The sequence below is a fragment of the Lygodium microphyllum genome, chromosome 14, assembly GCF_053477565.2.
Source record: "Lygodium microphyllum isolate KBCC chromosome 14, Lygodium_microphyllum_v1.1.10, whole genome shotgun sequence".
NCBI lineage: Eukaryota > Viridiplantae > Streptophyta > Polypodiopsida > Schizaeales > Lygodiaceae > Lygodium > Lygodium microphyllum.
The window spans coordinates 131,967,635-131,991,487 of NC_141148.1; the positions used below are offsets into that span (position 1 = coordinate 131,967,635).

Below are 23,853 nucleotides of genomic sequence, written 5' to 3' on the forward strand. Positions count from 1 at the left end.
CTTTGGTGAGGAATCTGTTTAAAACATGGCAAGCACACAATACGGCTTCCATCCAAAAACTGTGTTGCAAGCTCTTTGCTTTCAGCATACATCTGGCCATCTCCATGAGTGACCGACTCTTCCTCTCTGCAACCCCATTCTACTGTGGAGTATAAGCAATAGTAAACTGATGAGAAATTCCCTTCTGCTTCAAAAAAGAATTCAAAGTAGAGGACATATATTCTTCCCCTCAGTCCAAACGGATTTACAGCTAGATTGGTTCTAAACAAGTGCTACAAAAGCCAAAAATGCATCATACACTTCTAACTTTTTAACCATAGAATAGACCCAACAAAAGCGAGTAAAGTCATCAATAAAAGTCACAAAATAATAACATCCACCCAATGACTTTGTCTGCATAGGGCCACATACATCTAAATGCACTAACTGTAACCTCGCTGTGGCTCTAAAAGCAACATCACGGGGAAACAAAAACCGATGCATTTTTCTCAAAATACATCCTTCGCACAAGTGCTCAGGAGGTCTCTTCAAAAGAGGTAATCCATCTAGCATCTGTGTATGCTATAAGACCATCAAGCTACCATAGTTCACATGCCCCATGTGAGCATGTCATAACTCCACCTGTAACATAGCAGGAGTAAGAGTGGATGCTAAGTACGCTGACTAATCAACTGAAAGAGCATCCAACTCATATAACCCATGATATAAAGTACCAGTCAAGACCAAAGTCACGTGTTCCTTATCTCTTACCGTGCATTTGTCATCATCAAAGGTGACCTGCAATCCACAACGTGCCAAAGAAGAAATAGAGAGCAAATTCTTCTTTATACCTAGCACAAACAAAGCATCCTATAGGTGGAGAATAGAGCCATCAATGGCTGTGAGCACAATCTCCCCAATACCTCTGACAGATATAATGCATTGCTCGCACACTGTACAAACTTGCCAACTGGAGCTGCACCAACAGAAGCAAATAAATCTCTTCGAGATGTGATGTGTCTAGAAGCAACATTGTCAAAAAACCAAGTGTCTGCATCCTCAGTAGAGTTAAATGCTCTCTCAACCCAAGAAGAGTCATAACTGCATGTGTAAAAGCAATAGTCCTTGTTTGCAACAAAGGACGTTGACTCAGTAGCAGCAGTGGAAGGAGCATTAGAAACAAACATTCCTGACTCCTTTTTCTTCTCCTTGGCGACGCACTTTCTACACTCAGTGATGTAATGGCCTAGCTTCTTGCAATAATAGCATTTTTCCTTCTTGGCTTGCGTGCCCCCTTGCTTTTTATCACCCTGTCAAGTACCTAAATTCCCAGAGCTCTGTGGAGCATTCTTTACTTGGCTGCTTTTACCCTCCTATCTTGCCATAAAAGCTTGCTCAGATGCTATGACTTCCACACCACTATTTTTTCTTGTTTGCTCCTCCTCTAGAAGCAAACTGACTAGCTGAAGAAAAGTAATCAGTTGTGGGACAATCCTCATGGTGAGGTTTAGGGCTGTATGAAAAGCCAAATACGAAGGAGGTAATGAGTTCAATGTAGTAGATATCAGATGTGCATCTGAGTAGTACTCATCAACATTCGTAAGTTGCTCATGAAAGTCCTAAATTTTGTTCAATTAATTCTGCATAGAATCACCCTCATCCATCGTCAATGTCTCAAGCTCTTTCTTTAGAAAGAGATATAGATCTCATTCTTACTAGCAAGCATCTGCTCCAAAGTTAGCCAAGCTTCTCGTGAAAAGCTGCAGACCAAATGTGAGGGATAATGAACCGCTGAACTACCAATGCAATCAACGACAAAGCCTGTGCATCCCATGTATCCCATGCTTTTTGAGCTGTTGATCTTTAGGGAAGTAGTGGAAGTGGAGTAGGCTAAATAGACTGAGGTGCCCGTTGTCCACATCCTCCTGGAGGAGGAGTAGCAGGAGCCACAACTTTGGGCCCAACTTTTTCTCCGTTGACATAGTCCCAAAGATTTTTCGCAACCAGCACATTCTTCATCATGAAGGACCAAAGTGAATAGTTATTACCATCCAATCTGTCCTCCTTGGATACATAGGTAAATACATCCCCTTCCTAATTTGCCATTATAATCAATGCCAAAAGAAGCAAAAGAACAATGTCTAAGCTGGATCAACCTGGAAATCTCAAAATTTCCAAAAATTACAGCAAATAGCTTGCTGCAATTAGTACACTAAGGTACACTCTGTCAAAACTGTTTGTAATGCATCCAATCCAAGGTACATTCAATGCTCAACAACACTATATGAGCAAAAGCCTCAAAATTTCTTGCCCCAAAATTGTCAAAAACAGTCTATTTCAAACTGCAACTATAATACCTTTGCTAATGTCTTCACAAAGCCCAAAAGTCCCAAAATTTCACAAAATCTCTACGTGAAATGTGTCCCAGATACTTGCAAATGCAAATGCAAAGATGTGCTGCCCAAGCACAATGCTTTCCTGCGAATAAGATTTGAAATAAAAAAGTGATTTAAAAATGTCTTTTTACCTTGAATTTGACTGTTGTATTGGCTCTTGTTGGAGGTGCACTAGACCACGTGTTGCTAAGGCATGGCGGACTAGAGGTGCTACAGTCGTATGCAGCACAGCTGGTGGCACTGGCAGGAAGGGCGCCACAAGGTGGCATGCTGTAGAGCAAGGAGTGACTTCCTCCAAGTGTCAGGTGGTACAGGCAGGCGGCGCAACACCAAATGGGCACTTGGAGACTGGCGGGTAAGCACAAGAGGCTGGAGCGGCGTGGTCAGACAGGGACGGCACTACAAGCAGACAAGGGCAACACAACGGCAAGGGCCCAAGCAGATTGGCGAGGGCGCAAGCAGACTGGCGGGCGATCTCCCAGGTAGATTGGTGGCATAGGGCAAGAGACTAGGGCGGCGCAGGCAATCCAAGCAGGTGGAGTGGGCGAGAGTGCTAGCGATGGTTGGGAGGCTCCAGGAAGCGGGTCGAGCTACTGCAGGGAACACTGGCGGTCTTCCACTGAGGCGCTGCTAATGAGGCAGTTCATGGGGCACAGATGGACTGAGCAAGGACTCCTGGAGACTGAGCAGAGCTAAACTCAGCTAAACTCAGCTCTAGTACCAAATGTGAGAAGCAAAGAGGATCAAAGCTCAGCTGAGAGTGCAGTAGACAGTGTGTAGAGTGAAGCACGACACCCAATGCAATAGACTGAAAGAGTGTAAGCTGAAAGTACAAAGTATAACCCTTAAACCTTAGGGTTGTAGGGGGTGTTCACACCCGAACATGATAAGTGCCCATAAGTGTGTTACATAAGCACATACGAAAGAAGAGAATAAGTCTAGGCGAAAAAACTTCTTGTACTGAGAGTAAAAAGTGCCCTTGTGTCCTACTGATCACCAACACTCCTCTGTGAGCGCAGGCCTCAATGAAACCCAACAGATTTCATCTAGGAGGACTAAAACCGGCCTTCCTCCTCAGATAGCGTGGTAAATAACCTAATTAAGCACTAATTATAGCAATCATAAAACTCACATAAACTGAAAAAGCATGTTCCTAGAGTGTGTTCACACCCCAAAGGTGGAAAACACGATAAATGCTGTGTAACATAGGAGACATATGACCAACAAGGATCCCCTCTCTTTACATACATTAAGTGTAGACTTTGATGAGCTGTTTATAAACCCTTGGCCGAGTAAAAAGCCATCAATCTTTGCATAACAAGCTCGAGAAGCTTGCTTCAAACCATATAAAGCCTTTTTCAGCTTTACACCAAGTGTTCAGATCCCCAACTACAAAACCAATGGGCTGCTTTACATACACGTCTTCTTGAAGTCCCCCATGTAAAAATGCAGTTTTTATATCAAGTTGATGCACAGTTCATCCATAATGGGCAGCCAAAGCAACCATAGATCGAATAGTAGTCATGCGGCATGTAGGAGCAAATGTCTCCTCATAGTCAATGTCTTTTTTCTGTGCATAGCCTTTAGCCACAAGCCTGGCCTTATATTTGTCAATGGATCCATCTACATTCCTTCTTAGCTTATAGACCCACTTTGTACAAATGGCTTTCTTCCCAAGAAGAAAAGACATTAAATCCCATGTTTGATTCTTTATGATAGAATCAAACACAACTTGCATTGCTACCATCCAATGCATACTATGTTGTGCATCATCAAAACATTTAGACTCCTCATCATCCAGTGTATCTACTGCCATAACAAACTCCATGGTATGTGCACCATCATGCATGCGAGCTTGCCTTCTAGTATGACCAACAATAGGAGCATCCAAATGACTATCTTTCATAGTCTGCAAATACCATTTAGGCATCTGTCTAGCTTCCTAATTGTGTACAAGCTCTTGTTGAACTTCAAATTTAGCACCTTGCTGAATATTCAAATCAACCATAGGCTGATTCTCTGCATTACCCAATGGAGCAGCTAGCTGGACATTAAGTTTACTTGTTGAAGCTCCAATTGTATCACCAAAAGAAATGGGTAATAGCCTTTCAAATACATCCTTGGCAGCCTGATATGTATCAAAACCAACAAGGGATAATTTTGATTTTTCATCAAAAACCACATCCCTACTGACAAATACCTTCTTAGAGATAAGATCATATAATCTATATCCTTTGCTCTCACTTTGCTCTCACTATTGAACCCCACAAAAATGCATTTAATAGCCTTGTTATCCAACTTCTTTTTGAGTACCTTGGGAATGTGTGCATATGCAAGACACCCAAAAGTACGAAAATGTCCAACAGAAGGTCTCCGACTGTTCCAAACCTCAAAAGGCGTGACATTCTTTAATGTCTTGGTAGGGCACCTGTTCAAAACATGGCAAGCATACATTACTACTTCCATTCAAAAACTATATGGCAAGCTCTTTGCTTTAAGCATACATCTAACCATCTCCATGAGTGACCAATTCTTCCTCTCTGTAACTCCATTCTGTTGTGGAGTATAAGCAGTAGTGTACTAATGGACAATGCCTTTTTGCTTCAAAAAAAAAAATTCAACATAGAAGACATGTATTCCCCTCCCTCGGTCCAAACAGAGAGTCTTAACCCTACAGCCAGATTGATTTTCAACAAGTGCTACAAAAACCAAAAATGCATCATACACTTCTAACTTTTTCACCAAATAATAGACCCAACAAAAACAAGTAAAATCATCAATGAAAGTAACAAAATAGTAACAGCCACCCAATGACTTTGTCTGCGTAGGGCCACATATATCCAAGTGCAAAATCTATAATCTAGCAGTTGCTCTAAAAGTAACATCACGGGGAAACAAAAAACAATGCATTTTCTCCAAAATACATCCCTCACATATATCCTTAGGAGGTCTCTCAAGAGAGGTAAACCATCAAGCATCTATGTACGTTGCATAAGCATCAAGCTACCATAGTTTATATTCCCCATGCAAGCATCCCATAACTATGCCTGTGACATAGCAAGAGTGAGAGTAGACACTAGATAGACCGACTAATCAACTGTATAAGTGCCTAACTCATATAACCCATGATATTAAGTGCCAGTCAAAACCAAAGTCATGTGTTCCTTATCTCTAACCATACATCTAACATCATCAGAGGTGACTTGCAAACCACACTTTGCCAAAGCAAAAATAGACAACAAGTTATTCTTTATGCCTGGCAAAAATAAGATATCCTGTAAATGGAGAATAAAGCCATCAATGGCTGTCAAGACAATCTCCCCAATGCCTCTAACAAGGTATGATGCATTGTTGGCACATTGTATAGACTTGCCAACAGGGGCTACAATAACAAAAGAAAAAAAATCCCTGCAAGATGTGATATGCCTAGAAGTACCACTGTCAAAAAACCATGTGCTCGCATCCTCATTAGAGCTGAATGCTCTATCAGCCCAAGAAGAGTCATAACTACATATGTAAAAACAATAGTCCCAATCTGCAACAAAAAAGGCGGACTCAATAGCAGTAGAAGATGAATTAGAAACAAACATCCCCGACTCCTCCTTGGCTATGCGCTTTCTACATTCTATGATATAGTGTCCTAGCTTCTTGCAATAGTGGCACTTGCCCTTCTTGGCTTATGTACCCCCCTATTTCTTGTTGCTCTATGAAGTACCTAAAGTCCCAGAGCTCTGCCAAGCATTTTTAGCTTGGCTGCCCTTGCCCTTTTGCCTTGCCATAAAAGCCTACTCAAAGACTATAATTTTCCAATGTGATTAAACAACCAAAGGTGCATCTATAGAACCAATTGAAATTTCAACAAGGTAGCTCTTTTTTTGGTGACCTCGTTTATGGCAAGCATTCTTAAACTATGTACCATGAGTGCGGTAATGTGACTTCTTCATACCTTGTGTACTCCACATTTCAAAGGATCCATACTTTTCCAAAACATATGATTTGTGGGCATCCAATATATGATGTGAAAATATAGGTGTGCAACTTTAAGAGCTTTTCAAATATGTACTTGAGTCTTTTGAGATCACCATCTAAGTGTCAATTGATATTAAATTCACTGGCTCCTTCCATATAGTGCTTCTCATCAGTTGCTTGTCTCGCAATTATGTCGAGATAAGGACTTCGTTAAAAGAATCTCACATTATGCAATTCCTTAGGCACCTCAATTATTGCTAGCTACCAAATTTTCTTCTTTGATTGTACACTAAATGGAGGAACAAGTATTTTGTACTTGGCCGTAGGCCATTGCATAATGCATTAATGTAAGACATACTCTTTCTAGCTTGCATCCTTTTACAATTTGTCATTCATCAAGCCTCACAATGAACTCCAAAGTTGAAGAAGGAAGGGTTTTCATTTAGAGAATGCTAGATGGCTATTGAAGATAGGGGAAAGATGGAAAAGAGAAAAACAAAGAGCAATTGTATTTACTTGGAGCAAAAGGCTAATAGAGGCTTTGAAAGCTACTTCATCCTTCAAGATGAACCTACTACTGTGGAGGATTGTTACAAAGAAGTTACCGACAAGGGACAGAATTAGCAAGATGGGTGGCTGTGGAGAAATCCTCATGGTGAGGTTTAATGCCAAATGAAAAGGAAAATACGAGAGTAGATATCAACTGCACATCTAAGTAATACTCATTCATAAGCTACTCACGCAAGTCTTGAATTGTATTTAGATGATCCAGCATAGAATCACCCTCATCTATCTTCACAATCTCAAGCTCTTTCTTCAAGAAAGAGATATGTGTCTCTTCTTTCCAACAAACATCTACTCTAAGGTCAACCATGCTTCTCCTGAAGAAGCTGCAAACCGAATGTGTGGGATGATGGATCGTTGAACTCCCAAAGCAATCAATGACAAAGCCTGAGCATCCCATATGTCCCATGCCTTTTGTGCTGCTGATCTCTAGGGAAGTGGCTGAGCTGGTGTGGGCTGAACAAGCTGAGTAAGCTAAGTTGCCCATTGTCCACGTCCTCCTGGAGGAGGTGTAGTAAGATCCACAACTCCAGGCCTAACTTCTTCACCCCTAACATAATCCCAAAGATTCTTTGCAATCAACACATTCTTCATCATAAAAGACCATAGAGAATAGTTGTTGCCATCCAACCTATCCTCCTTGGACACATATGTAAATACATCACCTCCCTCCTTTGCCATGGTAAATGTCACTGATCAAGGAGCAAAAGAGCAATACTTCAAGCTGGGCCAACTTGGAAATCTCAAAATTTCCAAAAATTACAGCAAGTACTTTGTTGTAATTAGCAAATCTAGACGCACTCTGTCAAAAACTATCTGAAGTACACGTTGTCCAAGTGCAAACAATGCTCAATAGCACTAAAAATGCAAAAGCCCCAGAATTTATTGCCCCAAAATGCAGAAACTTAGTCCATTTCAGACTCTCACTAATATACATTTGCCAATCTTTGAGCTGACAACAAAAGCCCCAAATTATGACGCAAAAATTCACAAAATCTCTGCGAGAAATGTGTCCCAAACACTTGCAAGAGCATAGTGATGCTGCCCGGTCACAAGTCCCTTCCAGTGAATGAAATCTGAATTAAAATTTGATCTTAAAAATTATTTTGCCTCCGATTTCGAGCTATGGTGGCGAACTTGGTTGTGCAAGTGGCAGTTGGAGGTCGGGCGGGTGGCTGCTGGCGGACTTGGCGGTGCATAGGACTCAACGGGCGGCATTCCAAGCGGCAGGTGCTGTTGGAGGCAGCACAGGGAGCTAGCGCAAGGGATGGACAAGAGGCGGGGAGGAGACGCAGTCAGACCGTCCAGGGGCCAGGCAGGGGCTAACGGCTAAGCTCAGCCTGGGGCAACTGTGCAGGGCGGGAGCTGGGGCGGTGCTGCATGCCAGGTGGTTGAGCAGACTACAGGTGGCGGACAAGCTGGACTGGCTGGCTGTTCAGGCCAGGTGGCGGGCTAGCTGACAAACTAGAGCTACTGGTGGTACCTCTCGCAGCAGCTCTACAGAAGGAGCAGGAGCTGCGAGCTCACTCACAATGGATGACGAGCTCACCTAGAGATGGTGACCGCTGGCTGGCCTAAGCTGAGGGCCAACTCTGATACCAAATGTGAGAGGTGAGAGAATGCACACAGATTGAAGCTCAGCTGAGAGTACAATTGACAGTGAAGAGAGTATATGAGAGTGATAGCACGAGACCCAATGCAATAATCAGAGAATGTAAGATGCAAGTACAAAATACAACCCTTAAAACTTAGGGTTGCTAGAGTGTGTTCACACCCGAAAGGTGTAAAACATGATAAGTGCCCAAACTGTGTAACACAGGCACATAAAATAAAAGAGAATAAATCTAGGGGAAAAAACCTCTTGTAAGGAGAGTAAAAAGTGCCCCAATGTCCTACTAAGGATCACCCACTCTCCTCTATGAGCATAGGCATGAGTCAAGCCCAACACACACATGGCACAAACCTACTTGGAAACTGATGCGTACTATAAGATGCCCAAATTGACAGGAAAAATGGGCAACTCTATCCAAGAGAACTCACTGCACCAACTAAAACTTGAGAATACTAGTCCGGGGGATGACTAAATCTCTAACACTCCCTCTTAGATCCTAGACGTAGGATAAGGCACTCGGATCTAGAGTGCTCCCGTAGAACAATCTAAGGAAGCACCTTCATAAACAAATTTGCCAAATTATCCTCTATCTCGTAGTGAACCACATCAATAGTCTCATCTAAAATCTTCTCTCAAACGAAATGGTATTGTATCTCAATGTGCTTTGACCTAGCATAAAACACAAGGTTCAGTGTCAAAGCAATGCAACTCTCACTGTCACAATTAGGTGTTGTAATACATGTCTACCGATAGCCAAGCTCTCTTAGTAACCTTTGAAGCTACACTGTCTCACATGTGGTAGAAACCACCTTGGGTTCACTCATGAACCAGACCAAGGAACCTACAAGAAAGTACAAATCAACCCAAGTATTAAGAAGCCAAGTCAAGGACCCAATCAACTAACAAGAAGCATTTGCTGTGCTAGTGAATCTGCATGGATCGTAGCCTTCTAGTTCAAATCCATGAGAGTAGAAATGGCATTGCATCCCTCCATCTCAAACATAGTCAAAACCTCCTGTATATATCACTGATAGGAGATGAAAATCCCCTTGAAAGTTTGCCAAATATCATGATCTCGAACACCTCGTATAGTGCCTCTTTTGTCTACTTGACCTTCTGAGCATAGTTACCTATCAAGATGGGAGCATCCACATAATGCACAAAAAATATGTGCCCTACAGCTAATATGGATATACAATTCCGGATCAAAAGAGAAACGTCGATACCCTGACTTTCCTTGGAGGAATGAGTCTATCTTCTCCTTCTAAGCACACAGAGCCTATTTGAGGTCATAAAGGGCCCTCTTCAACCTGTACACCTATCCATCATATGAGCAAAAGCCACGAGGCTGCTCAACATAGATCTCCTTCTTCAAATCACCACTAAGGGAGGCAAACTTCACATCAAGCTGTAGCCATCCGAGCTATAGGTGCAAAGGTATCATGGAAATCCAACCTTGGTCATTGTGCAAAGCCCTTTGCAACAACGAGCTGCACCTTGTGCTTGTCCAGAGTGCCATCACTCTAGTATTTGATCTTAAAGACCCCTTTAACACTAATCACCGTCCTATGAATGGGATGAGGCACAAGACTCCAAGTGCCATTTTGCTCAATAGCATCCAACTCTTGCTCCACACCCTTCTTCCACTATTGTGATTGCAAAGCTTCCTTCACAGAGATAGGCTCCCTATTCTACATGGCACGAGTCATCAAATAGTAGTTAGTACAAATAAGCTCGGTGGAATATGCCTAGTTCCTCCAAGAGTGTTGCACGCCAACCTGTGGCTACCACTCCTCGAGGACTCCCTCAATCCCTAAATCACGGAAAGTATCACGAGCCAAATGAGGAGACCGATACTCCCCTCGCCCCTTTGCCTCTGTCGAAGTCTCTAGAATATCCATCAAGGTCAACTCAACGGGTAAATCCGGTGGTAAAGCAATCTCCTCCTCCATTGAGGGTGGAGTCTCAATAGATCGAGGTTCTAAAGGCACTATAGCAAGTGCCTTTAGAGCCTAGATCTCCAAGAACAGGATACTCAACACCCCCCTCTACAGTTGGAAACTCCACAAACCAAACATCTCAACTTATGTAGACCTTCCACGAAGCAGGATCATAAAGCATATATCCTTGGGACTACGAGCTATATCCTACAAATACTTATTTCTTGAAAGCCAACTCAAGCATGTATCTCTTCTTCTTCAGGATATAAACACACCCAAACACCCTGAAATAAGAAACATTCGGCTTTTGACAAAAGTAAACCTTGAAAGGTGGTGTGCTAACCACAACCAATGTAGGGCATCAATTAAGGATGTGGATAGCGGTGGCCATTGCTTCGCAGCCCATAAACATTGAGGTGTCTACTAATGCTCCATCATAATCTACACCATCTCGATCACACCGATTCTTCCGCTCCAATATGCCATTCTCCTAAAAGGTATTCATATTGGAAAACTCCTAGTGAACGCCGCAATTTGCACAAAAACAAGTTAACACTTGGAGACAAACTCCTCTGCCTTGTCAAACATAGGGACTTGAGTTTCCATCTAGACCTATTCTATTCAAAGATCAATCAATCCTTAAAATGTGAAAATGTTTCGAACTTCAACGCCAAGAGATACGCCCACGTCATCCTACTAAAAAAATCATCAACAATTAGCATAAAATAAAAACTCCCCTCAAGAAACTCCATCCTCATCGATCCACATAAGTTAGTTGAAATAAGCTCCAAGTCTTTATGAAACTCGACAATCAAACCAAGAGTACATATCTTGCTCACTGAAAGAAGGTGATCCGGCACATAGAGCATCTCTGATGTGTCTGCATTGCCTTGTGGCCATTTGAAATCGGCTGCATATCACCCTTGCCTTTCATCCACACCAAAGAATTGTCACCTATGAGAATTCGCCCATGCATTGTTGGGTATTTGACTCACGCCTTACTTACGCCTACGCTCATATGGGAGTGTCGGTGATCAGTAGGACACTGGGGCACTTTTTACTCTCGGTAGGAGAGGTTTTTTCCCCAGATTTTGGTCTTATTGTCGTATGTACTTATGTGCTTATGTTACACACATTTGGGCACTTAGTGTGTGTCGGGTGTGAACACCCCCTACAACCCTAAGGTTTAAGGGTTGTACTTTGTACTTTCTGGTTACACTCATTCAGTCTATTCTCTTGGGTGTCGTGCTTCAACTCTGTCTCTCACTCTCACACTGTCTATTGAATCCCAGCTGCACGTCGATCATCCCATCTCACATTTGGTATCAGAGCACAGCTCTGAACTCAGCTCCTGCCTGCAGTGTGCAAGTCGTCAGTCTTCAGCACACCAGTGCTGTTCACCAACAGTCGCCAACGTCAGAGAGCCGCTCGCCTGCTGAGTGTGCCCCTGCCCCCGTCAGTCTGCCAGCGTCTCAAAGCCACCCGCCAGCGCAGCTCCACCAGCGCGCTGTTCGTCAGCGCTGCCCTCGTCAGCCCAGGCGACTTCCGTCAGACCGCAACGTCCGCACTGTCGTCAGTACTTCCGTCAGTCCTGCAACGTCTGCACAATTCGGCCACACGACTTCCGTCAGACCGCCTGACGACCAGCCACGAGTCAACGCCTACAGCTCGCGACTGTCCTCCCGTCGTCTAACTAGTCCACGTCAGCTCACGACCAGCCAGCCCGCCCGCCCGACGACCATCCACCTGCCACATAAGCCTGCTCGTCCACCCTGACCACGTCAGGTGTGTTTTTTTTCTTAAAAAAACAAAAATTTTAATTTTAGTCTAGAATCAATTTCTGACAGAGGAGGTTCATACGCAGCAGGGACCGCAGGCATAGCACAAGTGTGAAATAAATTTCATGCAAATTTCTGGACTGGATCATCAGAAATTTTGGGGCTTTTGTGTATTTTGTGGACAGTTGCATATGAACTGCTGGTACAGTCACAGAAAGACTGTTTTGACAGAAATTTTGGCAAAAATTTTGGGGATTTTGATATAACAGTGTTGTAGTGCACTGTTTGCACCTTGTAAAGCGTGCATTAAAAGACAGTTTTCTGATAGAGTACGCCCTTGCACATTAATTGCAGAAACGTGTTTGCTGCAATTTCTGGAAATTTGCAAGTTTCCAGTTCATACTACTTTGACATTGCTCATTTTGTCTTTGGAAATTTGTCATCATGGCAAATCAGGGAGGTGATGTCTTTACGTATGTATCCAAGGAAGACAGATTGGACGGAAACAACTATTCGCTTTGGTCATTCATGATGAAGAATGTATTAGTGGCCAAGAATTTATGGGATTATGTCAGTGGAGAGGAAACTCGACCGGGAGTTGTAGCACCCGTTACTCCTCCTCCCCATGGCGCACGTGGACAACGGGGACCTCAGCCCGCTCCACCTCAGCCACTTCCTCCAAGAACTGCAGCTCAAAAAGCTTGGGATACACGTGATGCACAGGCCTTGTCGCTGATTGCTCTGGCAGTTCAGCGATCCATCATACCTCATATCCGTTCAGCATCTTCTTCACGAGATGCATGGTTGACTTTTGAGCATATGTTTGCAAGAAAGAATGAGACTCGGATCTCTTTCTTGAAGAAAGAGTTGGAAACTCTGAAGATGCATGAAGGTGATTCTATGCAGGATCACTTAAATAAGATTCAGGACTTGAGGGAGCAGCTCATGAATGTAGATGAGTATTTTTCGGATGCACAGTTGATATCCACCACCTTGAATTCCTTACCTCCTTCGTACTTGTCTTTTCATACTGCATTGAACCTCACCATGAGGATTGCTGAGCACCCACTCACTTTTATTCAGCTGGTTAGTTTGCTTCTAGAGGAGGAGCAAACACGGAAAAATAGTGGTGTGGATGCTATAGTCTCTAAGCAGGCTTTTGTGGCAAGATAAAAAGGCAAAAACAGCAAGGTGAAAAATGCTCCACAGAGTTCTGGCACTTCGGGCACATCGCAGAATCAGACACAAGAGGGGACGCAAGCTAAAAAAGGAAAATGTCATTATTGTAAGAAGCCCGGCCACTATATCACTAAGTGCAGGAAGCGCATTGCCAAAGAGAAGAAGAAGGAGTCAGGAATGTCTATTTCTACTACTCCTTCCACTGCTAGTGAGTCCGCATCCTTTGTTGTGGACAGAGACTATTGTTTTTACACTTGCAGTTATGACATCTCTTGGGCCGATAGAGCACTTAGCTCTACAGAGGATGCTGACACTTGGTTCTTTGACAATGGTGCTTCTAGACATATTACATCTCACAGAGATTTGTTTGCTTCAGTTAGTGCACCTCCCGTTGGGAAATCAGTACAGTGTGTCAATAATGCATCATACCCTGTTCGTGGTATTGGGGAGATTCAGCTCACAGCCATTGATGGCTCTATTCTCCGCCTGCAGGATGCTATGTTTGTGCCTGGAATCAAGAAGAATTTGCTTTCTATTTCTTCTTTGGCACGTTGTGGTTTGCAGGTCACCTTTGATGATGACCATTGCATGGTTAGAGAAAAAGAATGCATGACTTTGGTCTTGACAGGATCTTTGTGTCATGGTTTATATGAGTTGGATGCTCTTTCAGTAGATCAGTCGGCATACTTGACATCCACTCTTACTCCTGCTATGATACAGGCGGAGTTATGGCATGCTCGTTTGGGGCACGTAAACTTTGGCAGCTTGATGCTTTTGCAGCGTACTTAGATGCTGGATGGCTTACCTCCCTTGGAGAGACCTCCTGAGCACTTATGCGAGGGATGCATTTTGGGGAAAATGCATCGGTTCTCATTTCCTCGTGATGTTGCTTTCAGAGCAACAACCAGATTGCAGTTGGTGCATTCAGATGTTTGTGGGCCTATGCAAACCATGTCATTGGGTAGTGGTTATTATTTTGTGACATTTATTGATGACTTTACACGTTTTTGCTGGGTCTACTGTTTGAAAAAGAAGTCAGAAGTGCATGATGCATTTTTGGCTTTCAGTGTACTTGTTGAAAACCAATCTGGATGCAAGATTAAGACTCTCGGTTCGGACCGAGGGGGGGAATACATGTCCTCTATGCTGAATTCTTTTTTGCAGCAGAAGGGCATAGTCCATCAGTATACTACAGCTTATACTCCACAGCAGAATGGGGTAGCAGAGAGGAAGAATCGGTCACTCATGGAGATGGCCAGATGTATGCTGAAGGCAAAAAGCTTGTCTCATAGTTTTTGGATGGAAGCAGTCATGTGTGCTTGCCATATTTTGAACAGATGCCCTACCAAAGCCTTGAAGACCATCACACCTTTTGAGGCTTGGAATAGCCGTAAACCTTCTGTTGGTCACTTTCGTACCTTTAGGTGTCTTGCCTATGCCCACATTCCACAGGTACTTAGAAAAAAATTGGACAACAAGGCTGTTAAGTGCATTTTTATGGGATATAGCAATGAGAGCAAAGGCTACAGACTATATGATCCCGTTACCAAGAAGGTTTTTGTCAGCAGGGATGTTGTTTTTGATGAAAAATCAGAATTATCCTTGGCTGGTTTGGATACATATCAGGCTAACCGTGATGTTTTTGAAGGGCTGCTGCCCATTACTTTTGGTGATTCAGCTGGAGGTTCAGAAAATGAACCTAATGTTCAGCCAGCTGCTCCTATGGAAAGTGCAGAAATTCAGCCATTGGCTGATCGGAATATTCAGCATCATGCTGAAACTGAAATTCAGCAAGAGCTTGCACACAGTCAGGATGCTAGATAGCTACCTAGATGGTATTTGCAGACTATGCAAGATAGTCCTTTGGATGCACCCATGGCTGGTCGTACTAGAAGGCAAACTCGTTTGCATGATTCAGCACATACCATGGAGTTTATTCTGGCAGCAAGTACTCTTGATAATGAAGAGCCTGAATGTTATGAGGATGCACAACACAGTGTGCATTGGATGGCAGCTATGCAAGCTGAATTAGATTCTATTACTAAGAATCAAACTTGGGATTTGGTGTCCTTGCCATTTGGGAAGAAAGCCATTGGAACGAAATGGGTCTACAAATTGAAAAGAAAAGTAGATGCATCCATTGATAAATACAAGGCACGGCTGGTAGCTAAAGGCTACGCACAGAAAAAGGGCATTGATTATGAGGAGACATTTGCCCCTACTTCCCGTATGAAGACCATCAGGTCTATGATTGCTTTGGCTGCACATTATGGTTGGACAGTGCATCAGCTAGATATCAAGACTGCATTTTTACATGGGGAACTTTAGGAGGAAGTTTATGTACAGCAGCCCATTGGTTTTGCAGTTGAAGGCTCAAAACATTTGGTATGCAAGCTTAAAAAGGCACTATATGGTTTGAAACAAGCTCCTAGAGCTTGGTATGCAAAAATAGATGCTTTCTTGCTTGGTCAGGGTTTCTAAACAGCTCATCTGAGTCTACCCTTTACGTATGTAAAGAAGGGGGATCTATGCTGATTATATGTCTTTATGTTGATGACCTTTTGCTCACTGGAACACATGCTGATCAGATTTCAGCATTCAAACAAAATTTGCAGCAAACTTTTGACATGTCTGACTTGGGAGTTTTGCATTACTACTTGGGCATTCAGTTCATACATAATGCTCGAGGTATTGGGCTATCACAGTCAAGGTATATTGGGCAGCTTCTTGAGAAGTTTGGCTTACAGGATTGCAAGCCAGTTTGTACTCCCATGGAACCTGGACTGAAACTGTCATTACATGATGACAGTGATTTGTTTGATATACATACATATGCTCCTGCAGTTGGATGTCTTATCTATCTATGCAATACTAGGCCGGACATACAGTTTGCAGTTTCAGCTTTGAGCAGGTATATGCATCAGCCACGTATGTCACATTGGCAAGCTGTCAAGCATGTTTTTCGCTACTTGCAGGGTACTCGTTCTCTTGGGTTGCTTTATGCCAAGGGGGGACCACTGCAGTTACATGCTTACAGTGATTCTGATTGGGCCGGTGATTATGATACACGTCACTCCACTAGTGGCAATTGTTTCTTTCTTGGCTCTTCTTGCATTTCTTGGCTTAGCAAGAAACAATCCACTGTTGCCACATCGTCATGTGAAGCTGAATACAAGGCAGCTTTCACTACCACAGTTGAATGCGTATGGCTTAGACGCTTGCTAGCTGATTTAGATGTATCTGTTACTAAGCCTACTCCTTTGTTCACTGACAGTCAGAGTGCCATTGCAGTGGCACGGAACCCAGTGTTTCATGCTCGCACGAAACACATTGAGATTCATTATCACTTTGTCAGAGAGAGGCTACATGCAGGTGATATCAGCCTTGTCTATTGTCCTACCACCAGTAATGTGGCAGACATCTTCACCAAAGCTCTTCCTCGTGACAAATTCAAAGCATTTCGCGATGCTTTAAATTTGATATCCTTTGGTGGCGGATGATCCTTGTACTCTTGATCACTCTTCACTCCAGGGGGGTTTGTTGGGTATTTGACTCACGCCTTACTTACGCCTACGCTCATATGGGAGTGTCGGTGATCAGTAAGACACTGGGGCACTTTTTACTCTCCGTAGGAGAGGTTTTTTCCCCCAGACTTATGGTCTTATTGTCGTATGTACTTATATGCTTATGTTACACACATTTGAGCACTTAGTGTGTGTCGGGTGTGAACACCCCCTACAACCCTAAGGTTTAAGGGTTGTACTTTGTACTTTCTGGTTACACTCATTCAGTTTATTCTCTTGGGTGTCGTGCTTCAACTTTGTCTCTCACTCTCACACTGTCTACTGAATCCCAGCTGCACCTCGATCCTCCCATCTCACATGCATCAAACGCATATTGGCAATACCTTTGGTAGAAGGAGTCGTGGCGAGAAGTGCCACTATCTACAATCCACTCATGAGACTATGGGGCCATCATTACTACATCAATGACCGTTCAGGGAACAACATCTATTACCTCCAAATGGAGGAAGGCGGCCGCTAAAGGAGCAGCCACCGTTCCTAAGTCCTTTGTAGTCTCCTCCTTGATATCCTTCTTGTCTTTGCCCGGGCAATCTTTCTTTTAATGACCTGTCTTCCACAAATGTAGCAAGTTAACTCCTTGGCTTTGTCCTGTTTGACTTCTCGTTCTTCTTCATGCTCTTCCCTTTTTGTTAGAAAGACTCACCAGTTAAAGATTCTAACTTGGGAGTGTTCTAACCTTTGAGTCGTTCCTCTCGGTCCAAAATTATCGGAACCAACTCCTCCCACTCGAGGGTCTACATCCACCTTGAAGCAATCAAGGTGAAATAAAATACACTAAATCAGGGCAATAATTGGGAGAGGATAGTTATCGCGATGTCCTCCAAGGTAATTGCCTTCCCTGCATTTTAGATCTACATGTATCTCCAATTACCAAAACTTATTGATATGCTCCCGTCTAGAAGAAGACTTATTAGGACTCAATGTCCTCATCTGAACCTCCAAAGAAACCCGCTTCATCACAATCATCCGATTGTACATTTGATCTAACTCCAACCATGTCTCCCAAGCTACAGTTAAGTGCTCAATATGAGCAATGATAGCTGGAGTGCAAGAGAAATAGAGGAAAGAATGGATGTGCGTATTCAATTTGTCCCAATGTGCATGAACCTTGATCAACTCGACATCCTCATCTATAGAAAGCTTGGAGGCATCATGGGTTGTAGGACAGTCTATAGCCTCGGTCACAAGTTCAATCAACTCATAAGACTCCAGTATGGCAAGCATCATTACACGCCAAATGCAATAATTCTCCCTATCAACTTTTTGATTTAAAGGAAAAGCCTGCAACACATCAACTTACGATCCATAATAGCCTGAAACTCCGTGTCAAGTTTAGTAGACATTGTAAATGGAACAACCTCCATAAAAACAAGGGCAGTCCCCCTCTAACTCCGCACAAGGTGCCGGTGCCCACTAGGGCTTCCTCCGGTTGTCCTCAAAGAGTTTCACCCGCCAAAGGCATTGAAAACTCAAAATCAGCTCCAAAAGGCTCAAAACGCAGCCTTTCTCCTTCAAGAACAGCAAAAACCTGCAGCAAATCAGCAACTTTGCTCCTTTCCCTCACTTCCACACTCACCTCAGCCTTGTGTCGATGTGAAGCCCTCCAACTTACCCTTGAATGCTGAAAACGCAACCTTGTGAATGCGCTGAAATCTCCTCTTCAAATCTGCCCACAATCAGTCCTTCTACGCTACTCTGATACCATGTCAAAGTGCAGCAAATGTGGAAGTGTATGACCAGACTGAGAGAAAAGAGTGAACCTGTACAGAGAGAAGAGAGAGAGACAGAAAGAGAGAAAGAGACAGAAAGAGAGAAAGAGACAGTAGAACACAGAAATCTGCAATGAACAATGTTGAATAAGGAAGCAGATATGTACATGGGTGCAGTATGTATGTCTGTGTATCTCTCCACCTCAAAGATCTCACCGCCTGTGCTCCTTGAAGTCTGCAAAACAGAATATGTCTATGTGCTGGCTGAAATGGCCAATAAATAGCCAAAAAGAATGGGGAAAAATATGCCAGGTCCCCCAGCCAAATCTGGCCGACTTCTGCCAGATTTGGCTGACCTGCCAAATCTGGCCACCCCCATTAAATCTGGCCGACTGCTGGACTGCAATAAATACAACCCATCCTGCCTATACATGGCACAAAACTGCCTGGAAACTGGTACCTAGTGGAAGATGCACAAACTGACAGGAAAAATGTGTAACTCCACCCGAGAGAACTGACTACACCAACTGTAACCTAAGAATGCTAGTCCGCAGATGGCTAAATATCTAACAGTTTGTTCTGTAGAGCAAGGACATGTGATCCAGACATTATATTGCCAAATAGATTGATTCCAATTGGGCATGAGATATCAACTATCGGAGGTCGACTACAGGCATTGTTTTCAGTGGGAATCATGTCCAGATCCCTCAGTTTTATGATCCATCCAGGACTTGAGAGGGGGTGTTCAAGTGCCTGTCCAGTATAACTTAATGTAGCTTTCGCCATTGTCCCCCACTGCATAACTTAGGTTTTGGAACTGTCCCCGTGCCTCAACTCACTTGCACATCACATGCATGTCTCACATGTGCACAACTTAGGAATGCCAAAAGTAACCATTCAAAATACGTGTCCCCTTGACAGACCTCCCAAAGATGGTTTGCAAATTAACGATTTGTGTGTTTTAGACTTGTACTCACTTTCATTTATTTGCATCAGAAGGCCTTCAACTGTGGTTACAAGACCACCCAAAGTGCCTGATGCTAACTCTAACTCTAGCTCGGGAACAATAACGGCTGCAGTATCTGACTGTAGGAGAAAAATCAAACAGAAAAACGAAATAGTTGTTAGTTTCTTCATGCAAATAATGGAACGATGCTACTCATGGAAAGGACTACAAAATAAATCTGAGTAACAACCCGCAAGTACAAAAGTAACAGAGATAAACTACAGTATTACCTTTATAACATCCCTGCTGAGATCTTCCTTGTTCAAAATTCTCACAGATATCCTTTTTCCTTTTAATGGTATATTTCCACCAGGTTTGATCTGCAAAATTTAGTATCAAAACTGGTGACATCAGGTATGATATGTAGAACTTGCTCGAAACAAATCAAACATATACATTCCACTTGCCTCAGAGTTTCTGTAGCCACAGATGTCACATGAAGATGCCATAACTATCACTTCCTTGAAATAGGGTATATCTGATAATATCAGGATCAATATGAAGGACAAACATTCTTATGAGATCCTCCAATCCATAAAAGTTTAGGTTATATCAAGAAACAAGTCAAGAAATGTCCTGCCACATCAAGTAAAATATGCCTTAAAGGCTTTTCCAGTGGATACGGGTTGCATACATTCGTGTCTCACACCTCGCTGCACATGCTCCGCATGTCGAAGGAAATGTCATCACCTACAACAGCATGGCAAATGAACAGGTGTAAAGATATTAAACTGCAATTCTGTACCTAGAAATGTAATTAAGCTACTCTTGAAACTTAAATACAGACCTCCTCTGGTGCTGAGTACTTTAATAACGCAGCTGCAACCTGGTCATTACCTTGAGCAATAGCCCTTTGAGCAGATAGAGCCCCAACAGAACCATGGCTTGTACCTGCTGGAGTATACACATGTCTTCCATCATCTGACATGCTACCTTCTTTCCTGGAAGCTGCATCTTGTTCTCCATCACTTGCAAGAAAACCTAATGCTGCTTGCTCCTCAGAAGTACGATCATAAAAGTGGACCGACAGCAAAGGGTCTGCTGCAGGTGCAAGCCTGCACATAGGATCCAACACTTGGATCACAGGAATCAGCTTCTCTGAAATTTAAATTTAAAATGGCACCTCAAAACAAACAACTAAAACACACTATACTTTTCGCCATCACAAAGAGGCTGGGCATGTTAAGTTTTTAAACAGATTCAAGAGCATCATAAACTGTAAAATGAAATGAGCTTAAGAGGTTACATAAATCATAGATTGTCAAAAGACATGAGTTAGATTTATATGTGAAGACTTGACGTACGATAATTACACATTTGAGAGTGCTGTTGTAATGTTAAAATTCATTTATTCCAAATAAGTGCATCTCTGCACAACATCCATGATCTATCCATGATTGAATCCAAACCCTTCTGCTAATGTAGCAAATCTCCATCAATCAATAAGTTGTGAAAACTGAAAAAAGCCTGTACACAAAAATCTAAGCTGGCTATCGAAGATCCTATACAATAAGCACACAGGATGCATGGGAATCTGATGTAGAAGCTTTAAGGCTGTAACTTCTCTATTATTCGCAAGAGAAAGAATGATAGATAAAAATGCAATAACTGATTCGGTGAACAGTATCTTCACCTGCTTTAACGTGCGGTCCCAATCTCCAGATAATGCCAACATAAGATACATAAACTTCAGCTCTACATTAACTCCCTCAGCAAGCTTAAATACATTCAGCAGGAACCGAAAAGGAGCAAAAAAAAGGCCAAGCCCGAGGGTAAGCCAAGGGGTGGACTAGCTGAAAGTCAAAAGAAGGCTGATAGAAATAGGATCCCACAAAGACAGAATATGGTATGATGCAGCAGCCTGCCAAAAGTTTTTGCTTGAGTTTTCAGACTCGTAAACAGTCTTACAGCTAGAATAACTTGACAAACTGTAACATGCAAGCATAGCACATGTATTTCACACATGGCAGCATTTGAGTTTTCAGACTGGTAAAACAGTCTTAGAGCTCATACTACTTGATAAACTGTAACAGGCAAACATAGCACATGTATATAACAGATAGCAGCATCCAAACGCACGGGTTTTCAATGAAGCTGTTGCCTGCTGGATCAGTAAGTTCAAATGTGAAAGGTTTTTCTCCAGCTGCGTAACTCCTCAGCTTCACCAGGAATACATCAAGAGCCTCAGCTGTGCTAGGATCAACTTTCTGTCACCAAAAACATGCAGGTTGGAAGTTCATGGAAACAACAGGGGGGGAAAATAGGAAAGAAAATAAATACTGAGGAATTCTCTTTGAAGTGCAGGAGAGGTAAGGAAATACCTTGCGCTCGTTCTGTAGCGCCTCAATTTCTTCTGCTGCTCGCAGAAGCACCCCCTCAACCTGAAATCCTTAAAGCTCTTAAATTCTGATCATTTGGCAACTTGCACAGTAGGGTGATGTAATTAATCAACATAAAGCCTTTTATTACTAAGTTCCAAACTGTGATAGTAGGTACACTAGATTTCAGAATGTTTATGTCTTTCATTACTGATAGCTAGTTATCAAACCTAACATACTCCATCCATGCATGACATTTTTGACGAAAATCACTCTTAACATAATTCATCCATAACATGATACTTTGGATGAAGACTGCTCCCAAAAAAATTTCTGAATCTTGTACCGTGGAAAGTGTGCCACGTTGAGCTTCTGGTGGCACTTCTAATTCTAATTCAGGAACCTGCAGAAAATCAAAGTTTTCTTTCAGGAAGAAGGCTTGCTGAAGCTACTTACATTATGCAACAAGAGCAGCATCATATGACCTTAATTGAAGCTGATTCTGACTTCACCACTTGTCGGTTCAAAACCTAGACACCAATAAATCATAGTATTTAAGAAAATGATTTGGCCCGTGCATTCGAATTGCAAAAGAAATTCATGAACAGAGCACATACATGCTGAGAGAACTGCATCAAAGGACTGATACCTTAATATCCCCTGCAGGTACTTTCAGTGTATAACAGCATCCTTGAGGTTGCAACTGGCCAGCAAACTGAACCTCATTGTTCCTGTAAATTTCATGATATGCATCTGAAAATGAGCAGAACGCTTATTTTTTCTTTGTTTAATATATGCCACAAGCAGTGCTTGCAGACTATGCTCCAAGATATCCTCTTCGAGTAAACCTTTTGCACTCTGAAAAAGCTTGAGAAGCTCTTCCAGTCATTAAGACTTGACAAGCAGCATCAATCTGACCACAATTTAAATAGCCAGACCCAAACAACAAACAAGAACAGCAGACCACTGCCAACATAAAACTTGGAACAAACAATAATCATACGTTTAGTTACAATCTTGCAACAAATGGTTTCATGGTTCCAAACACACAGAAAAAACAGCAAGTGGCCAAAGCATTACGCAAGCCAAAGTCCCTTCATTATTCATTGCTGTAGCAATAAAGAAAAGTTGACTAGTTACAATATCTGAGTTCTTCAAACTTGTACCTGTGTATTTTTATTCACCTCTTAAGTCTGATGTCAATGGTAAATTCAAGTTTTCTTGGTTTTTGCAAATGAGAAACATGTTTTTAAAACCCTTACTTTGATTGTCAATCATCAAATTGAGTGCTTTGAGTCACAAAAGGCAAAAAAGATGCATGTTTGTTTAGCAAGTGCGACCTTCAGTCAGATGAACAATACATCTCAAAGCAGTGGATTAAGCCCAATTTTATAGATTTCACGAATTGAATTTTAATCAACCCTCAAAGCTTTATGATATTTATCACTTGCCAAAAAAATGATGCACAACAGTCCAACCGCTGGCCTAAGCACATGCTCAGATATGGCAGCCAAAATACCACCATATTCTTACTCCAGCAACCAAGACAACAAGCTAAGGCATGCAAAACACACTTCTAATCTAATCATTTTCACATCCTTATCTACTACCCAAGCTGTACGAGCATTTTTCAACCATCCCTCCTCAAAAAAGCCCTACGAGGATTTGCTTCTACAGATTGTTGCAGAGCAGTACAATTTAATTTGAGATTCAACCATGAAGAACCCTGTAAAACTGGGACGGGACAACTCAACCCTCGCCTGCAAATATGCCACCACTCTATGGACTGATCATGCAACTCCATCTAGACAATGTACAA

General features: G+C 42.6%; 1 protein-coding gene across 4 annotated transcripts in view; it reads right to left on the reverse strand.

The window, feature by feature from the left end:
• The window catches only part of LOC148026122 (uncharacterized), a 115,309-nt gene that overhangs the window by 34,634 nt on the left and 56,822 nt on the right, over window positions 1-23,853 (reverse strand). For all 4 annotated transcript variants that reach the window (XR_015693189.1, XM_087693385.1, XM_087693386.1 and 1 more), the window contains 10 exons: window positions 22,684-22,765; window positions 22,520-22,564; window positions 22,381-22,437; window positions 22,038-22,097; window positions 21,796-21,923; window positions 20,504-20,771; window positions 20,340-20,406; window positions 20,124-20,194; window positions 19,947-20,036; window positions 19,688-19,796 (listed from right to left, as the gene is read on the reverse strand). Coding sequence is in view for 3 of the 4 variants with exons in the window: in XM_087693385.1 (XP_087549511.1) it covers window positions 19,688-19,796; window positions 19,947-20,036; window positions 20,124-20,194; window positions 20,340-20,406; window positions 20,504-20,771; window positions 21,796-21,923; window positions 22,038-22,097; window positions 22,381-22,437; window positions 22,520-22,564; window positions 22,684-22,765 (977 nt within the window). In the remaining variant the exon portion in view is untranslated. The remainder of the gene's footprint in view (window positions 1-19,687; window positions 19,797-19,946; window positions 20,037-20,123; window positions 20,195-20,339; window positions 20,407-20,503; window positions 20,772-21,795; window positions 21,924-22,037; window positions 22,098-22,380; window positions 22,438-22,519; window positions 22,565-22,683; window positions 22,766-23,853) is intronic.